General features: G+C 44.8%; 1 protein-coding gene across 1 annotated transcript in view; it reads left to right on the forward strand.

Annotated features, from left to right (window-relative positions):
* The window catches only part of EPB41L4A (erythrocyte membrane protein band 4.1 like 4A), a 317,566-nt gene that overhangs the window by 287,260 nt on the left and 8,863 nt on the right, over window positions 1-21,443 (forward strand). The window contains exons 19-20 of the mRNA XM_075836702.1: window positions 5,922-5,969; window positions 17,007-17,075. Coding sequence (XP_075692817.1) covers window positions 5,922-5,969; window positions 17,007-17,075 — 117 coding nt within the window. The remainder of the gene's footprint in view (window positions 1-5,921; window positions 5,970-17,006; window positions 17,076-21,443) is intronic.

Below are 21,443 nucleotides of genomic sequence, written 5' to 3' on the forward strand. Positions count from 1 at the left end.
GCGAGCCGGTTTTACCTCGTGAGAAAAAACTCCTCCGCCTCCCATTGAAAGCAATGGGAGGCGTTTTCGGACGTTTTTTTGGTGCGGTTTCCGACACAGTTTCAGCGTAAAAAAAAGTGTCAAAAAACTCTGTGTGAACAAGGCCACGGGGCAATTTTTTTAATTCAGCAGCGTAAAAATAGTCCTCGTGAAAATCAGTGTATTTCCTATTGAAATCAATGGGAAACTGCAGGCTTATTTCAGGTGTATTTTGGGGCATAATACAAGGCTTTTAGGGTATGTTCACACTGCTTATTTTCATCCGTTTTTCGGCCCGTAAACACCCCGAAAAACGGCTGAGAAAATGGAAGCTGAGCGCCTCCAAACATCTGTTCATTGATTTCAAAGGGAAAAACGGCTTTTCTTTCCGACAAGGCGTGTTTTTACATGGCCTTTTGAAAAAACTCAATAGAAAAACAGCTCCAAAAACATCTGTAAAAATGAATCAAAAAACGCTTGATGCTTAAAAAACGGCTGAATATCAGAGGCTGTTTTCCCTTGAAAACAGCTCCGTATTTTATAGCAGTTTTTCATTTTGCGTGTGAACATACCCTAACACACCAAAATAAGCCTGAAAATAGGCAGTGACAACCTCTAGGACCTCTACTGATCATGTGAATGAAGGGGCCAAAGCGGCGCTACTGGCCACACGGCTGTGAAGGGGGAAAATAGTGAAAGGGATGTAGAGTTAGGGAAGAATCTCATAGGTCGGACCCCAACCGATCGTTAAAGTGATGGCATATCCTAGCGATAGGACATTACTTTATAAGAATGGGAATAACTCTTTATTACAGAGCTGTGATATGATAAAGACCGTTTTTTTTTAGCATCTGGATGAAAATTATAATGTCCTTTTTCACGGACACCGAGCAGAGATCTTTAAAATGCTGAGAGATGTTTCATATGCCAGTCTCAGATTGAAGCCTGCAGGAGCAAGAGCCATTAATTTATTAAGCGGCGCACGCCTCTTAATAAATTTGTGGCACCACGGCTGTCCATGCTCCACAGAGTTAGGGCGGATTCAGACGAACATGATTCTCGTCCGTGCCCCCGCGTGATATTCACGCGGGTCGCACGGACCTAAACAAGTCTATGGGGCAGTGCAGACAGTCCGTGAGTTTTGCGCAGCATGAGTCCGCTGCGTAAAACTCACGACATGTTCTATATTTAGACGTTTTTCGCACATCACGCATTGAAGTCAATGGGTGCGTGAAAATCACGCATGCCCCACAAGCGTTATTCGCGCAACAACAGTAAAAGAATGAATGTAAACAGAAAAGCACCACGTGCTTTTCTGTTTACAAACATCCAAACGGAGTGTCATAATGATGGCGGCTGCACGAAAAGCACGCAGCCGCGCATCCATATGAACAGGACACACGGAGCTGACATGCTGCTGCCACGCGCGCAAAACGCAGCGTTTTGTGCGCGCGCAAAACGCAGCGTTTTGTGCGCGCGCAAAACGCTCACGTTCGTCTGAATCCGCCCTCAAAGGGTAATTAAACGTTCAAACTTCTGACATGTCATAGTGACATGTCAGAAGTTTTTAATGGTGGGGGTCCGAGCACGGAGACCCCACCAATCGCTAAAACAAAGAGGCAGAAGCGATAGTATGAGCGCTGAGCCTCTGTTCGGCTTGTTTCGTAAATTGACGTGGGTCACGTAGCGGTATACGGGCTCAATAGGAAGATTTCAATGGTAATTATTTTGTATCGGTTGTTTTCCGTTTGTCTCCGTTCGCTAGGTTTCCGTTTTTTTTTAATGGAAACAAAAGTGTAGTCTGCAGAACTTTTGTTTCCATTCAAAAAAATGGAAACCTAGCGAACGGAGACAAACGGAAAACAACCGATACAAAATAATTACCATTGAAATCAATGGTAATTCTAACAGAACCGTTGCCTTCCGATTAATGTATCAATCCTCTCTTCCTTTGACGGAAGAGAGATAGTAACGCCAGTGTGAAAGAAGCCTAAGCGCTCACACGAGTGCTTCTGCTGCTTCGTTTTAGCGATTTGGTGGGGGTCTCAGTGCTCGGACCCCCACCAATCAGAACTTCTGACATGTCAGAAGTTTGTTGAATGTTTAGTTACCCTTTAAATTTATTCCAGCTACGAGTTGGCATAGATTTCTGCTATAATGTCCGCAGGTTTCTGGCGTAATTGAAAGTAAATCTGTTGGGTTGTGGATGGCTCCATTCGCTAAGCCCCATCCACTATTTTCAAGTGACATGAGCGGTGTAAAGCGAAAGAAAGTCGCACATTATTGCACAATTTTCCTGGCGTCTTTGCACATTTTCCCCTCAAAAACCCTACACACGGATGATACTTTAAAATCTATGGTAAAATATGAGAAAGCTCACATCCACAGCGTTTTGGCTTTTAAAACCCCATCCACTTGTATGGTACTGTAAATTTCTGTGCAATATTAAGCGCAGATTTCACTTGCGAAATTACCTGCGTTTACCTGCGGTTTTGATGCAGATTATCCGCATCAAATTATGCAACGTGTGCATGTAGCTTTGGGCCGGGTTGCCACGTAGTGTAAACGCTACAGAATTTCTGCAACGGGATTCTGCGGTGCGACTTTCAATTCCGCAGCATGTCCATTTATGCTGTGGGTTCTGTGCGGAGATGCTGCGGGTTTGGTCCATAGACTTCAATGGGGAGCATAAATTCTGCAACAGATTTGTTCACTGTTGCGATTATTGCAGCGTTTACGCAGCGGAAATGCAGTAAAAATTTATGGAAATCCGCACGTGCACATATACTTTGCTATAATCAATGTTTAACACTAAATCCGCAGGTAAAATCCCTGCGGAGAAACCACAGCGTTTTCGCAGCAATATGAGCAGGAAAAATGCAGTATTTGGTGCAGATTTTTGTGACATATTTGCCAGCGTTTTTCTTGAGATTCTGCTGCAGATTTTCTGTTGCAGAAAATATTCAGCGTATCCTGTGTGTGGGAACATACCCTCAGGGCATGCCCAGACGTGGCGGATTTCTTCCACCACTGTCCGCATCAATGCCGCACAGAATCTGCGTTGCAGATTCTGTTGCGGCTTTGCCTAAAATGGGCATTAAATTGATGCTGATCAGCCGTTGCGTATTGAGGGGAAGAGTGCTTCCCTTCTCTCTATCAGTGCAGGATAGAGAGAAGGGACAGCCCTTTCCCTAGTAAAAGTAAAAGAAATTCATACTTACCCGCCCGTTGTCTTGGTGACGCGTCCCTCTTTCGACATCCAGCCCGACCTCCCTGGATGACGCGGCAGTCCATGTGACCGCTGCAGCCTGTGATTGGCTGCAGCCGTCACTTGGACTGAAACGTCATCCCGGGAGGCCGGACTGGAGGAAGAAGCAGGGAGTTCTCGGTAAGTATGAACTTCTATTTTTTTTACAGGTTGATCTATATTGTGATCGGAAGTCACTGTCCAGGGTGCTGAAACAGTTACTGCCGATCGTTTAACTCTTTCATGCAACAAAAGCTGCATCGTGTACATCGTCTTAATGTGGCAGGTAATTAGGATTAACGTTATGTAAGAAAATGCCAAGAGATATTTTTCATCAGTTCCCATTAGTGGAATTCAAGGAATATGTACTCAAATTAGTTATATAATCTGTATTATATCTGCTTGTCGAAGGGTAAAGCTCCGGTTACTAAATCATATTAACATGGAGAAAAAGAAGATTATCTTGTGAAGTTTTTCTGTATGACCTCGGCACATATTATTGTGTGCCAGGTCACCACCGTAAACTTGGCGCAGTGATGAGGTCGTTCAGCTCCACTTACTGCTAACAGCCATGTAACGTTCCGGTGATAAAAAGAAAATCTGCCAACTGTACTTCATTTATAACATTTACTGGTTTTAGAAGCCATCAATTAAGGTTAGCCACTAAAAGCCAGTTTAAGGATGTTTTTACATGACACGTTTTTGGCCGCAGGATAAAAAACGCATCAAAAATTCCACCAAAACCACACGTGGTCTTTGTTGAATTGCTGCAGTTTGCTATGCGGGTTTTTACCTGTGTGGCTTTAACAGGGGAAACTTTAAAAAAAAAAAGGGATTCACCAGTAAAAACCATGCGGCAAGAAACCGCGACAATTTTTTATGTGGTTTTCACTGCGTGGTCTAGATTTTTAAAATGGGTCTAACTTCTGTAATCCTTGGCAACCAGCTGTAGTCACTGTGGTTAGCTGCGACTAGCTGCTGATTTTGCCTTCTGCAAAAGAAAAGTAGCATTTTATGGCGGCCATACTTGGGGTATGTGCACACGTAGTGTTTTCAGGCGTATTTCGGGGCGTTTACGCCTAGAAAAATGCCTGAAAAAAGGAAGCAGAACGCCTACAAACATCTACCCATTGATTTCAATGGGAAATACGCCGTTCTGTTCCGACGGGGTGTTTTTACGCCTCATTTTCAAAAAACGGCACGTAAAAAGACGCGCCCGCGAAAAAGAAGTGCATGTCCCTTCTTGAGCCGTTTTTGGAGCCGTTTGTCATTGGCTCTATAGAAAAACCGCTCCAAAAAACGGCCATAAAAAAAGCGCAGCGAAAACCGTGAATGGCTTAAAAAACGTCTTGAAATCAGGAGCTGTTTTCCCTTAAAAACCGCTACGTATTTTTAGATGTTTTTGATTTTGTGTTTGCACATACCCTTACAGAGCACCTCTCCATTCTGGCTCATAGAGTGGTATCCTGAACTGGCAATTCACCTATAGGGGATATGGATTTGAGAGAGGGAAGAGAGGTACTGAAATAAACGTTATAGGTTTATATGGATGTGCACACTTCACAAATGTTCTGACCACTAAAAATAAAACATGGTATTAAAAGATGGTCATTCACTTTAAGTCCAACATCCCTGTTCTAATTTATTTCTTAAAGAAAATCTGTCACAAATGTACACTGAGCAATAATCATGCCATGTGCGCCTCTGTAGTTTAGGAGCTCCCGCTATAACCAGTGGCTGGAGCCCCTATATGAAAATGGCGCACTCTGTATGCAAATGAAGGCAGGATTGTAAAGGTGTTTGCACATACCGTGTGACGATTGCGCATATCAGCATTAGTGCTTGAGAACTGATAGGATGTCACCTTTACAATAGTGTTGTATGTATATTTGCATATAGGGTACAAAAATGTCCAGAACTTAAAGATACGCACACCATCCTCTGTTCTTCGTGGAAGCAGGGGTTCCTGAGTCACGGAGGGGCATGCTGCATGATCATTCTCCAAAAGTATAGCCAGTGACTAGTGAACTCTATAGAAGCCAGAGAGTCTGGATTCTGTCAAAGTGGGATAAGCCTTTATGCCAAGGCTACACCTAGACTTTTTGTAGCGCTACTGGTTGATTTTAACTATTGAGCTACGGCTGCAGTCCAAATGAATACATTGAGTTGCTTGCAATGTTGTGGACTGCAGCTGTCACTCAAGAGTTAAAATCAATCAGTATGGGTACGTTCACACTGCCTATTTTTGGCCGTTTTTCGGGCCGAAAAATCTGAAGCAGAACGCCTCCAAACATCTGCCCATTGATTTCAATGGGAAAAACTGCGTTCTGTTCCGACGGAGCGTCGTTTTTTTTTAAACAGCTCCGTATTTTCAGATGTTTTTTGCTTAGCGTGTGAACATACCCAAAAAGTCTATGTGTAGCCCTGGCCTTAATGTCTATGGGGATCTTAGGAGACAATGTATTTAGAGCTGACTATATAGTAGGAGTGTTTATTGCTACTCAAGAGATTTATAACATGTAAACCTATGAGCTATTGGAGCACTGAGCGCTACACCGGATCTGAGGATTCAGTCTGCCATTAGCCAGTATTCCAAACCTAAGCCTTACATAGATATCTTTTCATAGATTAATGTTTTTTTCTCTTCTTTTGTCAGGAGAAGCCCAGATGTTCAAGCAAAGGAAGCATTGTGGAAACACATTCAGTAAGTTTTCACTATTTACTCTTCTACTGACATTTTCTGCTTAAAATAACTTGATAAATTGTTTTAGACACGTACACGATGCGGTTTCACTGCAAATAGCTGCTGTTTTGTGATGCAGTTTTCGGCCGCGTGGACTGCACAGGTAATTCACATGGTTTCAATGTGGTTCATCTGTACAATAATAATAATAAACTTTATTTAGCGCCAACATTTTCGGCAGCACTTTACAACTCAGAGGAAAACAGGTGCATACGATTAAGCACACCGCCAATCTCCATAGACAAACACTGGTGGTATGGGGCAGCCTGAAAAGCTCAGTATCATTAAACGTGCCACGATCATAGGATGCCACCAAAAGTCAGTTTGTGAAATTTCTGATCAGCTAGATCTGCCCCGGTCTCCTGTAAGAGCTATTATTGTGCAGTAGAAGCGTCCAGGAGTAACAACTACTCAGCCATATGACGGTAGACCGCGCAAACCCCGCAAAGTAGGGCTACCTAAGATGTTCATGTCCAATACCAAGGAATGGGCTGCAGTAGTGTAAAGCACGCCACCACTGGATTCTGGGGCAGTGGAAACATGTTCTCCAGAGTGAATTGCGCTATCTACCGGCATGCATAATGCTTAGGGTATGTTCACACGCTTAATAAAAAACGTCTGATTTTCAGCCGTTTTTTTAATCAAACTTGAGTTTTTTACGGCCGTTTTTGGAGCTGATTTTCTATAGAGTAAATGAAAAATGGCTCCAAAAAATGACTCAAGAAGGGACATGCACTTATTTTTCGTGGCCGTTTTTCAAAATGGCCGCGTAAAAAAAACGGCCTGTCAGAACAAAACGCCGTTTTTCAATGGGTATATGTTTGGAGGCATTCTGTTTCCGATTTTTCGGTCGTTTTTGGCCCGATAAACGGCCAAAAATAAGCCGTGTGAACATACCCTAACAGTTAAGGGGGTTTTACACTGGGCAATTATCGGACAGACGAGCCTTCATAGAAGGCTTGTTGCCAATAATTGCCCTGTGTAGACAGGGCAGTGATCAGCAGATGAACGCGCAAACGCTCTGCGCTGCCGATATGATAATAATGTACAAGGACGAGCGATCGGAGTAACAACCGATCAGCGTGCTGCCAAAATCGTCCGGTATAATAGGGGCTTAAGATTTGGTGGAGGAGGGCTAGTACTCTAGGCTGTTTTTTTAGGGTTTGGTGTGCCTCTTATTTCCAATGAAGGGTAACATTATGCTACAGCCTCCATTTGTGGTAACAGTTTGGGGAAGGCCCGTTCCTGTGCCAGTATGACACTGCTCCTGTGCACAAAGCGAGGTCTATAAGGACATGGTGTTACGAGTTTGGTGTGGATGAACTCTAGTGTGATGCACAGTGCCCTGACCCTAACCCCATCTTTTGGGCACAAATTCATACGGACTCCAATATGTTAAGGAAAGCCTTCCCAGAAGAGTAGAGGTTGTTATATCCGCAAAAGGAGGACCATGTTAACGCTTATGGTTTTGAAATGGAATGTCCAACAAGCTTATATAGGTGTGATAGTTCGGGTGCCAACATACCTTTGGCCAGAGAGTGTACAGTAGTTTTATTGTTCTATAAGACATCTGATAAAAATCTTGACTAGTCATAGTCCCCCTTGTGCTATCATTCTTTACACTCGCACATCAAGTGACACAACACACCTATAGCAACATTACCACTTTTTATGCTGCTCCTTACTATCCTTGCTTCACCTCCTCTACTTGTACTGCTTCGTTCACATCTGCGCTAGGGCTCCGTTCCGACGTTCCATCGTAGCTTTCAAGCGGGAAGGAGTCCTGACAGACACAAACGGAAACCAAAGGTTTCCGTTTCTATCACCATTGATTTCAATGGTGACGGATCTGGTGCCAATGGTTTTCGTTTGTCTCCGTTGTGCAAGGTTTCCGTCGTTTTGGTTTCCGTTTGTGTCAGTCAGGGTCCCGTTCCGAAGGAAAGCTCAGACGGAACGTCAGAACGGGACCCTGGCGCAGATGTGTACGAAGCCTAACTTACGTTTTCTTTTGCCTATAACCACTAAAACCAGTAGTTCCAGTGGAGGTGAGGGTGTGATGACAGCAAAGAAGCTATTGACATTGGTGGTATTAATAAAACATTGCTGACACAACCAGAGTAACCAGCAGTCTCGATATTGATCTCTGCTTGTTATGGCTCTATACATTTTGCTGATGTTACACAACACAAATAATGCCTTTATTAGGGTAGGACTACACGGAGCGGCCCTGACACGGTCGCAACGCGGCTAACAACCGCGCCGGCACCATGTTCGGTGCGGCTGTCAAACAGCCTGTTAGTGGCCACATGTTAACGCGGGTAAACCGTCCCTTTGTCTGAAAAATCGTTCGGCCATGAATTAATACACCTTTTATGGCCGCACGATTTTGCAAATTACATCAACTTTTTTTTTTTGAAATTCTTTATTTTTGTTGAACCATGAGGTCCATTTTATAACATAAAGGGAACATACAACAAGGTAATGTACATTTAGAATACATAATCCAAAGGCAAATGTACAGAAAAAACAATAAGTACATTGTTATATAATGGCATACTGAATGAAAAAGAGGGAATAACGACAAGGGAACACAAATCTCTAAAGTGTGGATGGAGCTAAGCTCCCAGACAAGAGAATGAAGAAAGAAGGGGAGAGCGGAAAGAAGGAGAGGGGGGGGGGAGGGACCCTCCACAGCATCCCACAGACCAGGGTGTTATTGCGGCCGATTAAAAGGATGCGGTTCTCAGATGATGTCTTTATAGGAGTTCGAATCCTGAAAAACCATCCATTGGGCCCAAGTTTGGCAGAACCTGGAGCTTGAGTCGTGGATAACGGATGTCAAGTCCTCCATATGCATGATGTCGTTAACCTGTGAAACCCAGAGGGTTAGTGTTGGGGGAGATGGATCCTTCCGTCTTAGTGGGATGCAATGACGAGCTGCCATCACTAGAAAGTGAAGCAGGGAACGCTTATACTTGTTCGCTGGAATGTCGCAATGATGAAGAAGGAAAAGGGCCGCATCCATAGTTACATTTGTATTTGTAACTTCCATTATCACCCTCTTTACACCTTCCCAAAATGGGGTAAGGAGAGGACATGACCAGAAGGTGTGGAGGAGGGTACCACTGTCTTGCCCACATCTCCAGCACATAGGGGACACTGTGGGGAAGATGTTATGTAGGCGGGCTGGGGTCCTATAACACCGTGAGAGTAGTTTGAAGCTTGCCTCTTGGTATCTTGAGCAGATGGAGGTTTTTTGAGCCATAAGGAATATACGCTGCCCTTGTGCAGCGTATCCCCAGGTCCTCTTCCCATTTTGACATGTATGTAGGAGTGGGCATGTCTGGGGGGTCCATGAGAATTCTGTAAATAGCGGACAATGTATGTCTAATCAGGTCAGAGCCTGTGCAGAGGGTCTCTAGTGGAGTTTTTTCCTCCTGGTAGGACCTAGGGGCTGGGATAGACGTCAAAAAGTGTCGCAGCTGCAGCGCACGCCATTGTCCCAACGGAGGGAGATCAGCAATCTGGGCCAGGTCTGCAACAGAAAGCCATTCACCATCCTTTAAGAACCGATCTGCACGATACCATCCCAAGGATTGCCATATACGGAAAATTGGGTCCGTCAACCCAGTAGGAAAGGATGGATTGCCCAGTATCGGAAACATAGAGGAAGGGAGTGGCAAGCAAGATGCCCTTACCGAGGGGAGAGAACAGCATACTAGTGTTGGGCCTATAGTAGGGTGGTGATGGAGATGTCTGAGTTGGCTACGGTGCAGCCATGGAAGGGCCGATATTGGAATAGAGTAAAAACTCTGCTCCAAAGACACCCAAGACTTAACGGTCGCATGTCTGCACCAATCAACTACCCGAGCAAGGTGAGATGCAATGTAGTAAGTGCGGACATCAGGTAATGATAGACCCCCCGATGCCCTAGATCGGCATAATAACGTGCGGGACAGACGTGGAGTCTTACCATTCCATACAAACTTAATCTGAAGAGAATTGACCGTTTTAAAGAACTGTGTTGGGATGGCTATGGGAAGGGTTTGAAATAAATATAGTAGCCTAGGGAGAGCATTCATTTTGAAGATGTTACAACGGCCCAACCAAGTAAAGGTACCTTTGGCCCATCTGGCACAATCTGCCTTAAGCTCAGCAAGGAGTGGAGGAAAATTTAGTTGGAAGAGATCTCTCAGGTCTGCTGTTAAGCGAACCCCAAGGTATTTCAACGCTGTTGGGTTCCATTTAAAACTGAAAGATTGTTTTAAGGTTGTGGAAAGATGAGGTGAAAGAAAGATGTTCAGGGCCTCGGACTTAGAGAAATTAATTTTAAAGTTGGATAAACTTGAAAACCGTTGGAATTCCCGCATGAGATTAGGAAGGGAGACAATTGGATTGGTCAGGAAAAATAGCAGATCGTCTGCATAGGCCGCCACCTTGTTAGTTGAGGTATTCGTTTCTAGTCCATTCACATCCGTGTTTGCACGTATATGGCGTAAAAGGGGTTCTAGTGTCAATATAAATATCAAGGGTGAGAGGGGGCAACCCTGTCTGGTGCCGTTGTGAATAGCAAATTCGTCTGAGAGAAGGCCATTTACTCGAATTCGGGCGGATGGGCATGAATATAGCGACATTATCCATCCCAGCATATGTGATCCAAGGCCCAGACGTGAGAGGGTTTCTTCCATAAAGGTCCAGTTAACTCTATCAAACGCTTTTTCCGCATCTGTAGATAAAAGCATAAGAGGTATATTGGAAATTTTGGCCTTGTGGATCAGATTGATGGCTCTAGTTGTGTTGTCTCGTGCCTCTCTTCCTGCCATGAACCCTGCTTGGTCCGTATGTACGATTCCTCCAATCAGTGGAGCGAGACGATCCGCTAGAATTTTAGCAAACAATTTGATATCTGTATTGAGGAGGGATATGGGTCTGTAGCTGGCACATTGTGTAGGGTCTTTACCAGGTTTGGGGATCACCGCGATATGCACCCTGACGGCATCAGGAGGGATGGGGGAGGAGGCCGAGTATGAATTAAAGGAGGCTAGAAAATGTGGGCCTAGGGACGTCAGAAACTTTTTATAATATTGAATTGTAAATCCGTCTGGGCCAGGTGCCTTTCCTGTTCTGGAGTGTTTTAAAGCGTATGAGAGTTCTTGTGTGGTAAGTGGTTCTTCCAGGCTAGTAATGTGATCTTCCGAAAAGGCAGGTAGACCAGAATCCGCGATATATTTAGAAATTTTAGACCTGAATTCACTGGATGTCACAGACGGAGTGGTAGAGTCAGTATTATATAGGGCAGCGTAGAAATCCAGGAATGCGGAAGCTATGTCCAACGGCAAACGATGCCGTGTTTGTGAGGGGGATACTATGGAGGGTATGTAATTCTGGGTTTGTTGGGTCCGCAAGGCTCTAGCCAGAGACCTACTACTTTTGTTGCCATATTCGTAGTAATGACTTTTACATCTAGAAAGCGTAGCCTTGGCTCGAGCCATCAATAAGGTTCGCAGTTCCTCTCTTTTACGGAGGAGGGCAGTCCTACACTCCGGGTCATGAGAACGTTTATGTGAGATCTCAAGTACTTCAATTTCAGACAGCAAGCGGGCCATGGCCACCGCCCTTTCTTTTTTCCGACGTGCACCATGTTTAATAAATATACCCCTGATCACGCATTTATGCGCCTCCCAGATAATGCGAGGGTTAATGGTCTCTGTGGCATTAGTTGCGAAGTAGTCAGCTATATTACGTTGGATATCAGCAGTAACCACTGAATCCAAGAGAAGCGTTGGGTTCAGTTTCCACTGAGATTGGCGGTATAGAGGGGAATGTAGAGAGAGGGTCAAGGTGACTAATGCATGGTCTGAAAAGGAAATCGAGTCAATGTCGGCCGCGCGTATAGAATGTAGCGAATGATGTTTGACGAAAAAGAGATCAATTCTGGAATATTTGTCGTGTACTGCGGAGTAAAAGGAAAAGTCCCTATCTGCTGGGTGTAGAAGACGCCATGTGTCCACTAATTGGTGTTCGTGAAATGATTTCATAATGCGGCGCAGATGTGCCCTCGAGAATGAAGAAGAACCTACGGATGTGTCTAGTGCGGGATCAAACGCAACATTTAAATCCCCTCCCAGGACAATGGTACCCTCCCCAAACTCCTCCAGGGCATTCAGAAAGCCATAGAAACTGGGGAGGGAACCTCCAGCTCACCTGACACACTCCGGTGTGTTGTGGATAGCACTCGGATCCTCGTGTCGGCACACGGTGGGCTAGCCAAGTTTAAGGACGCGGCAGTCGTCCGAAACGCGTAGGCCCCGAGGACAATTACCTCCACTTCTTACACATCCAGGACTACATACAACTGGACTTCCTTTTAACCCATGCCATTAAACTTGGAACAGAAAATCCATTTTAAACTCGACTCAGCGCTGGATCCTACTTCTTCCTTTCTTGCCATTCAGAAAGCCAACAAGGGCTGTGCATTGACCAGAGTTGGGTAGGTAAAAAGAGGCAAAAGTGTATACTTGAGAGTCAATAACTCCTTTGATCAAGAGCATTCGTCCCACTTCATCACTGCGAGACCCCCTGAACTCCCAAGGAAGAGATCTAGAGATCAAAATGCTTGTCCCCCTGGATTTCGTGTCCGGAGAAAGACTATGATATGCATTGGGGAACCATGCGTTAGAGAGTTTAAAAGGTTTTTGCTGACATAGGTGCGTCTCTTGGAGGAACGCCACCTGTATATTTTTGCCTTTCAGCAAATTGAAAAGTATGGATCGTTTTCCAGGGCTGTGTAACCCCTTGACATTTATTGAGCCAATAGTCAGGTCCGTTTGTGTATGCTGCGACATATCTGTCCTGGGCTGCGGGGGAGGGGGAGGGGAAAGCAAAGTAAAGGGCAAGAGGAGGACAGATAAAGATAGGAGAGAAAGAGAATAAGACGATACACAAGAAAGAGGCCCGCAGGCCGACTCCTATACGGTGTAAAAACCTGTAAAGGAAGGTTGTTAAATTTGTGGGGACCTGGAAAACCACGGGGGGGGGGGGGGGAGCCCCGCACACATAATCATCAAACAGTAAACCATTTCTTCCATCGCCTACCATTGGGGAGGCGACGGAGGCACAATCAATGATAGAACCGACGTGTATCTCTCAGCTACTACTAGCCAAGGGAGGTTAACCCAAAACCTGTGCTAATAGCCCTGACCCCTGATGAACAACCTATAGCGACGCCACACCCTTCTATTTAAGTATACACGGCTGCTATAACCGACTATCAACCAGACATTCGACCTCTTAGCTGCTAAGAGGATTTGAAAATTTAACACGCAACTGATGTATGCCCGGCAAACATCGCATTTTAAAATTATCAGAGATACCGACTAACAGAATCATATGGAACTCCCCATATCCCGCATTGCAAACCTTTGTCTAATATATATATATAACCAGCAAAAGAGTGTGGGTGGGGGAGGTAACAGTAGGCTAAATGCCTCCAGCGCTGCAGGTGATAGCTCATCCTCTAAACAACTTCGGACCCACACACCTCATGTGGCGGTCTATAATTGACTTTTAAACTAATACGGTATAAGCAGCACGTATTTCCTGAGGGCTAAGTGAAGGCCCCTTGCGGCCATTCTATCTATACACGAAACCTGAGTATCCTATGAAAAAACTTGGCAAAACACTTAGTTGCAAAAGAGCCCTTCTAGATAACCATCAAAACATTATGTGAGCAAAATAACATTTGACGACCTTAAGTCCCTTGAGCAGCAATACTGCCGGCGGCCTAGCAAAACATTGACAAACAAAAGGATATTAGCAGGAAAGTCATCTTTAAGCCTCAGGCGGGACCCGGCGGGAGAGGTCGATTAACGGCAAATGTGATGCACCCGGGATGGATCTGCTTCGTATGGGCTGGTTAGTCCTGTTGAGGCGACGACGTTGAGGTTGTTCAATTCTGTCCAGGGCTAGCCAATCCGGGACTGGGAACGGCTCGATCTGAAGAAATCGAAATAGGCCCTCAAGATCCGAGGAGTGGCGCAGGAGATAGAAGCCAGAGTTGTTCTTCACGACAACATGGAACGGGTGTCCCCATCTATAAGTGGCGCCTGCGGACTTGATTTTTTCAAGCAGAGGATGTAGGAGCCGTCTCATATAGAGTGTCCGTGGGGAGACATCAGGGTATATAGTAACCGTACTTCCTTCAACTGAGACCGGTCCATGTGACCATGCCCCCCGGATAATTGCATCTTTGTCGGTATAATAGTGAAGGCGACATAACACGTCATGAGGAGAGGACAAATCAAGCGGGCCTGGGCGCGAAACTCTGTGAATTCGATCTAGGAGAAAAGTCGCTTCTGATGGTCGGTTAGTGAGCTTGTTGAATATAATAGATACTCTAGACACCAGCTCATCTCGTGGGCCGAGGTCTGGAAGGCCCTTCAGACGTACATTGTTTCTGCGTCCTCTGTTCTCCTGATCATCTAATTGAAGCGCCAAGGATTGTAAATGTGTTCTAGTATCCGTGGCAGCTTTTTCCAACGCAGTTACTCTAGAGTCAATGGCCGACACAGTATTCTCAGATGTAAGCGCCCTAGAGTCTAGTCTGACCACATCCTGACGCAGGTCAGCTATGTCTTGCTGATGTGCCTGCTCAACCCTGGACACCAAAGAGTCAAGATCCTGTCGGGTGGGGAGGGCTTGTATCATCTCCCTCAGTAGTTGTAGGTCAGCATGTAAGCCCGATGGCCCAGCCTGAACTTCAGGGGCATATGTGTGTGGTATAATGGCGGGCAAATCTCTCACTGATGACATGTTGAGGGGAGAGACAAGGCTTACCGCATCCTGAGTGCTGCAGCAGGGAGGACTCGTATCAGCAGTCGTGGCCGCTTGTGCTAACTGCAACAGGGGAGCAGGAGGAGAAGGAGCCAGAGTGTCTGAGGCCGGATGTGGCGGCAATGCGTCCGCCATTGCTGCTCGTTCGTCCGCGGCCGATTGTGAGGAGGAAAGAAAGCGCTCCATGCTCTTGCAACGGCCAGAGGAGCGGGGTAAGGACCGGGAAGTTCCAGGGCAGGTTCCCCTTCGTTTTCCTGGCATCGCCTGCCGGTTTTACCCGGGAAAGATGGCTGGTATTCAGCTGCTAGTGCGGAGCTCCCCCGAAACGCGTGATCACGGCTCCATAGCTAAGCCACGCCCCCAAATTACATCAACTTACCTCCTATGCATTCTCTATGGCAGCGCCGGAAAAAGCTGAACACTGCACTCGGCTATCTCCGGCACTCCCATAGAGAATGAATGGAGCGGCAGTGCGCATGCGCATGTAACCGGAATACCCCTTAACGAGGTATTTGACAGCCGCTCCTACGTAGTGCCAGCGCGGTTGTTGGCCGCGTTACGACCGTGTCAGAGCCACTCCGTGTGGCTGTACCCTTAAGAGACTGAGCCACAACCAAGGTTACGAGATCGAATGTACATTAGTATTACAAATTGCTTTTATCAAATAAGTTGTGAACTTCAACCCCAGGAAGTTCCTAATCCCTAGATGGCTGCAAGCTCTACTATGTTAGGACAGTAGTTCTGTAGCAGTCTACTAAAGGGGTTGTCTCACTAAGAGAACCCCTTTCCATATGGCTGGCTGCAACGTTAAAGATAACTCATCAGCTCTACTGACGTGTCTGCGTCAATGAATACCTTTTCTTAGATCTCTGCATTGTGCCGTTCCCCTGTTATTCCTCCTGTAAATGTAGGAATAAATTTACAACTGGGCTTTACCATTCCTCCTGTCAATGAGGTATGTCCTTAAACAGTCTATTACCATCCAATCAGTGCTGACAGTATCAGACTGTATATGAATACACCCTGTTGACAAAGTGAATGGTAACAGCCAATTGTCAATTTATAAATACCTTTTTAGGAGGAATAACACAAGAACGGCACAATGTAGAGTTCTAAAAAGTAAAAAGTGCACCAGCAGTGTTCTTTCGTAGGGGATAAAATTATTTACTAAAACAGACATGTCAGAAAAGTGGACAGGTCTCCTTCAAGCGTCCCAATTTAACAGCTGCAGTGTCTCTAAGGCTGGGTTCACACGACCTATTTTCAGGTGTAAACGAGGCGTATTATGCCTCGATTTACGCCTGAAAATAGGGCTACAATACGTCGGCAAACATCTGCCCATTCATTTGAATGGGTTTGCCGACGTATTGTGCAGACGACCTGTAATTTACGCGTCGTCGTTTGACAGCTGTCAAACGACGCGTAAATTGACTGCCTCGGCAAAGAAGTGCAGGGCACTTCTTTGCAACGTAATTTGAGCCGTTCTTCATTGAACTCAATGAAGAGCAGCTCAAGATTTACGAGCGTCACAGACGCCTCGTATATTACAAGGAGGAGCATTTACGTGTGAAACGAGGCAGCTGTTTTCTCTTGAAAATAGTCTGTCTTTTCACACGTAAATGCCTGCTATCGTGTGCACATACCCTTAGAAGAATACAGTTTAACATAGAGGCCTCCCAGGCGTCCAATACGTGGTCATGATGCATCCGGAATTTACACCAACATGCAGTTTGACATGTTTCTTAAACCTATTTGTTAACGGCCTGTCAGTTTTGCAAGAAAACAACCGTTTTACTTGCAAAACCGTGCGCCCATTAACTATCAATTTCAAAACCCAGTTCATACCCAGATAAAGACAGTGGTGACAGAGCATAGGCGCTGATGGAGTGTAAGGAATATACAGAAATTATTTGCCAATTTCAACTGCTCAGTTCTCTGCTGTGTTCCACTGCTCGCTACAGTGAAGGACTAGAAGTAAAGCTAGAGATGTCATCAGAAGATATTGTAATAGCTTCTAATATGTGATTAAATGGATTCTATTATGTGAAAAATTCATCAATCCGACTAAGTCTGAGATAATTTCATTAGTCGCAATTGTCAGCCATGCAGTAGCTGTGCATATATGTAATTACCCGAATATTCACATCTGGATAATGTTAATTTCAGGAAGGAACTGGTCGATCCCTCCGGCTTATCCGAAGAACAATTAAAGGAAATTCCGTACAAGAAGATAGAGTAAGTTTATTAACCTTAAATGCACCCACACTGACCGCATCTTAAAGCAATAATGCAGGAGCAAATACCGTATGTGTTTCTATATATGAAACTGTATAATGCGCAGACTATTGTCACATTGAGAATTGCACGTTTTTTTATGACTGGTGTGTTAGAAGTATCAATGAGATAAATGGGAGCCCTCTGATCGAAGCCATGTACATATTTTTAGTTTGTTGCATTTTTTTTATTGCTCCAATGCATCAATGAAAGTCCAACAACTTTGCAGATAAAAAACATTGTACAGTTTTGCGTATACAGCAACTCTGCGGACATGCATATCTTCATGGTTACAGACTACAAACAAACCTTGTGTAGTCTGCTTCTGCATTATCTTACTCTCCTCTATATTCCGTTACTCCCACTGTATTACTCACCTCTACCTACCGCCTCTTCTACTGTCGGGAGGTTATAAAAAAAGACACAAAAGTTTTGCATATTTTTAATCAGGACTATTTGCAAGTTGCTTTAGGCTTCCTACACTTTTGTTGCAGTTTATTTGTGAAAAAAACGCATGGAAAAACACCAATGCAATGCATTTTTTTTATGGCAAACATGCTTTTTTGTGGCGTTTTTTCAAAGTAGTGTGTTTTTTATTACCTGTATTTTTACATGCGTTATTTGCATGATTTATTTCAAAGAAAAAAATAAGGCCATAAGAGACGTAACACACATTGACACATGCGTTTTTTGGATCAAGCAAGAAAAACCTATGGATGTCTATGAGATTTAAAAAAAAACGCCTTTGAGTAAAAAAAACACAAGATAAATGAAAATAAACGCCACAAAAATAACAGTTTGTAGTGCGTTTTATATTTCCCTATTGACTTCTAGCTAACATCTGCCCGCAGTGTTTTTTGACAACAAAAACGCAGCAAAAGACACCAAGAAAAATGTGCCGTTTTTCCCCAAAAGTGCTGTGCGTGAAGGCACATTTAATGTTTATTTTAGATGCATTGGAGGAATAAAAAAAATGGTTCCAAAAGTGTTCTATGTTCACACGCTTATCAAAAATTGTCTGAAAATACGGAGCTGTTTTCAAGGGAAAACAGCTCCTGATATTCAGCCGTTTTTTTTAGCAACTCGCGTTTTTTACGGTCGTTTTTGGACCTGTTTTTCTATAGAGTCAATAAAAAACGGCTCCAAAAACGCATGTCACTTCTTTTTCATGGGCGTTTTTTTACGCGGCCGTTTTGAAAAACAAAAAAAACGGCCCGTTGGAACAGAGCGCCATTTTTACCATTCAAATAAATGGGCAGATGTTTTAAGGCGTTCTGCTTCCGATTTTTCGCCCGTTTACGGCCTGAAAAATGGGCGAAAATAAGCCGTGTGAACATACACTTGTTGTAAGTGCTAACCTTTCATAGGAGATCTCCGTTTCTGAGACACTGCTGTTATCACAACTGCTGATTTCCATAAGGGCATGTGCACACACACTAATTACGGACGTAATTCGGGCGTTTTTGCCCCGAATTACGTCCGAAAATAGCGCCTCAATAGCGTTGACAAACATCTGCCCATTGAAAGCAATGGGCAGACGTTTGTCTGTTCACACGAGGCGTATATTTACGCGCCGCTGTCAAATGACAGCGCGTAAATAGACGCCCGCGTCAAAGAAGTGACCTGTCACTTCTTTGGGCGTAATTGGAGCCATTATTCATTGACTCCAATGAATAGCAGCGCCAATTACGTCCGTAATGGACGCGGCGTTCAAGCGCCTGCACATGCCGTTACGGCTGAAATTACGGGGATGTTTTCAGGCGGAAACATCCCCGTAATTTCAGCCGTTACGGACGCTGTCGTGTGAACATACCCTTACATTCTTTTTAAGGCTGGGTTCACACGACCTATTTTCAGGCGTAAACGAGGCGTATTATGCCTCAATTTACGCCTGAAAATAGGGCTACAATACGTCGGCAAACATCTGCCCATTCATTTGAATGGGTTTGCCGACGTACTGTGCAGACGACCTGTCATTTACGCGTCGTCGTTTGACAGCTGTCAAACGACGACGCGTAAATTGACTGCCTCGGCAAAGAAGTGCAGGACACTTCTTTGCAACGTCATTTGAGCCGTTCTTCATTGAAGTCAATGAAGAGCAGCTCAAGATTTACGAGCGTCCCAGACGCCTCGCATAATACGAGGAAGAGCATTTACGTGTGAAACGAGGCAGCTGTTTTCTCTTGAAAACAGTCTGTCTTTTCACACGTAAATGCCTGCTTCCGTGTGCACATACCCTAACCAATTTTAATTGGTATTTTACTACTTGAACAAGTTGTCTCTAAGGGTATGTTCACACGCTGAGCCAAAAACGTCAGAAAATACGGAGCTGTTTTCAAGGGAAAACAGCACCTGATTTTCAGACGTTTTATGAGCAACTCACGTTTTTCGCTGCGTTATTCGCGGCGTTTTCGTGCCGTTTTTTCGGCCGTTTTTGGAGCTGTTTTCAAGAGTCTATTAGAAAACTGCTCCAAAAACGTCCCAAGAAGTGTCCTGCACTTCTTTTGATGAGGCTGTAATTTTACGCGTCGTCTTTTGACAGCTGTCAAACGACGACGCGTAAATTACAGGTTGTCTGCACAGTACGTCGGCAAACCCATTCAAATGAATGGGCAGATGTTTGCCGACGTATTGGAGCCGTATTTTCAGACGTAAAACAAGGCATAATACGCCTCGTTTACGTCTGAAAATAGGTCGTGTGAACCCTGCCTTAGGGTATGTTCACACGAGGGCGTCCGTTACGGCTGAAATTACGGGGATGTTTCAGCCTGAAAACATCCCCGTAATTTCAGCCGTAACGGCATGTGCAGGCGCTTGAACGCCGTGTCCATTACGGGCGTAATTAGCGCTGCTATTCATTGGAGTCAATGAATAACGGCTCCAATTACGGCCAAAGAAGTGACAGGTCAGTTCTTTGACGCGGGCGTCTATTTACGCGCCGTCTTTTGACAGCGGCGCGTAAATTAAGCCTCGTGTGAACAGACAAACGTCTGCCCATTGCTTTCAATGGGCAGATGTTTGTCAACGCTATTGAGGCGCTATTTTCAGACGTAATTCGGGGCAAAAACGCCCGAATTACGTCCGTAAATAGACCGTGTGAACATACCCTTAGGGTATGTTCACACGCTGAGCCAAAAACGTCTGAAAATACGGAGCTGTTTTCAAGGGAAAACAGCACCTGATTTTCAGACGTTTATTGAGCAACTGCCGTTTTTCGCGCCGTTTTTTCGGCCGTTTATGGAGCTGTTTTCAATAGAGTCTAAGGCCTAAGGCTGGGTTCACACGACCTATTTTCAGACGTAAACGAGGCGTATTATGCCTTGTTTTACGTCTGAAAATACGGCTCCAATACGTCGGCAAACATCTGCCCATTCATTTGAATGGGTTTGCCGACGTACTCTGCAGACGACCTGTATTTTACGCGTCGTCGTTTGACAGCTGTCAAAAGACGACGCGTAAAATTACAGCCTCATCAAAAGAAGTGCAGGACACTTCTTGGGTGTGTTTTTGTAGCGGTTTTCTCATAGACTATTGAAAACAGCTCCAAAAACGGCACGAAAACGCCGCAAAAACGCGAGTTGCTCAAAAAACGTCTGAAAATCAGGTGCTGTTTTCCCTTGAAAACAGCTCCGTATTTTCAGACGTTTTTGGCTCAGCGTGTGAACATACCCTTAGGGTATGTGCACACGTAGTGACCAAAAACGTCTGAAAATACAGAGCTGTTTTCAAGGGAAAACAGCCTCTGATTTTCAGACGTTTTTTGAGCAACTCGCGTTTTTGCGGCGTTTTCGCGGCGTTTTTTACGTCCGTTTTTGGAGCTGTTTTCATTTGAGGCTGGGTTCACACTACCTATTTTCAGACGTAAACGAGGCGTATTATGCCTCGTTTTACATCTGAAAATAGGGCTACAATAAGTCGGCAAACATCTGCCCATTCATTTGAATGGGTTTGCCGACGTACTGTGCAGATGACCTGTTATTTACGCGTCGTCGTTTGACAGCTGTCAAACGACGACGCGTAAAAATACAGCCTCGTCAAAAGAAGTGCAGGACACTTCTTTGGACGTTTTTGGAGCTGTTTTCTCATAGACTCCAATGAAAACAGCTCCAAAAACGGACGTAAAAAACGCTGCGAAAACGGCGCGAAAAACGCCGCGAAAAATGCGAGTTGGTCAAAAAACGTCTGAAAAGCAGGGTCTGTTTTCCCTTGAAAACAGCTCTGGATTTTCAGACGTTTTTGGCCACTACGTGTGCACATACCCTGAGTCTATGAGAAAACAGCTCCAAAAACGTCCAAAGAAGTGTCCTGCACTTCTTTTGACGAGGCTGT

The sequence above is a fragment of the Rhinoderma darwinii genome, chromosome 1, assembly GCF_050947455.1.
Source record: "Rhinoderma darwinii isolate aRhiDar2 chromosome 1, aRhiDar2.hap1, whole genome shotgun sequence".
NCBI classification, from domain to species: Eukaryota; Metazoa; Chordata; class Amphibia; order Anura; family Rhinodermatidae; genus Rhinoderma; species Rhinoderma darwinii.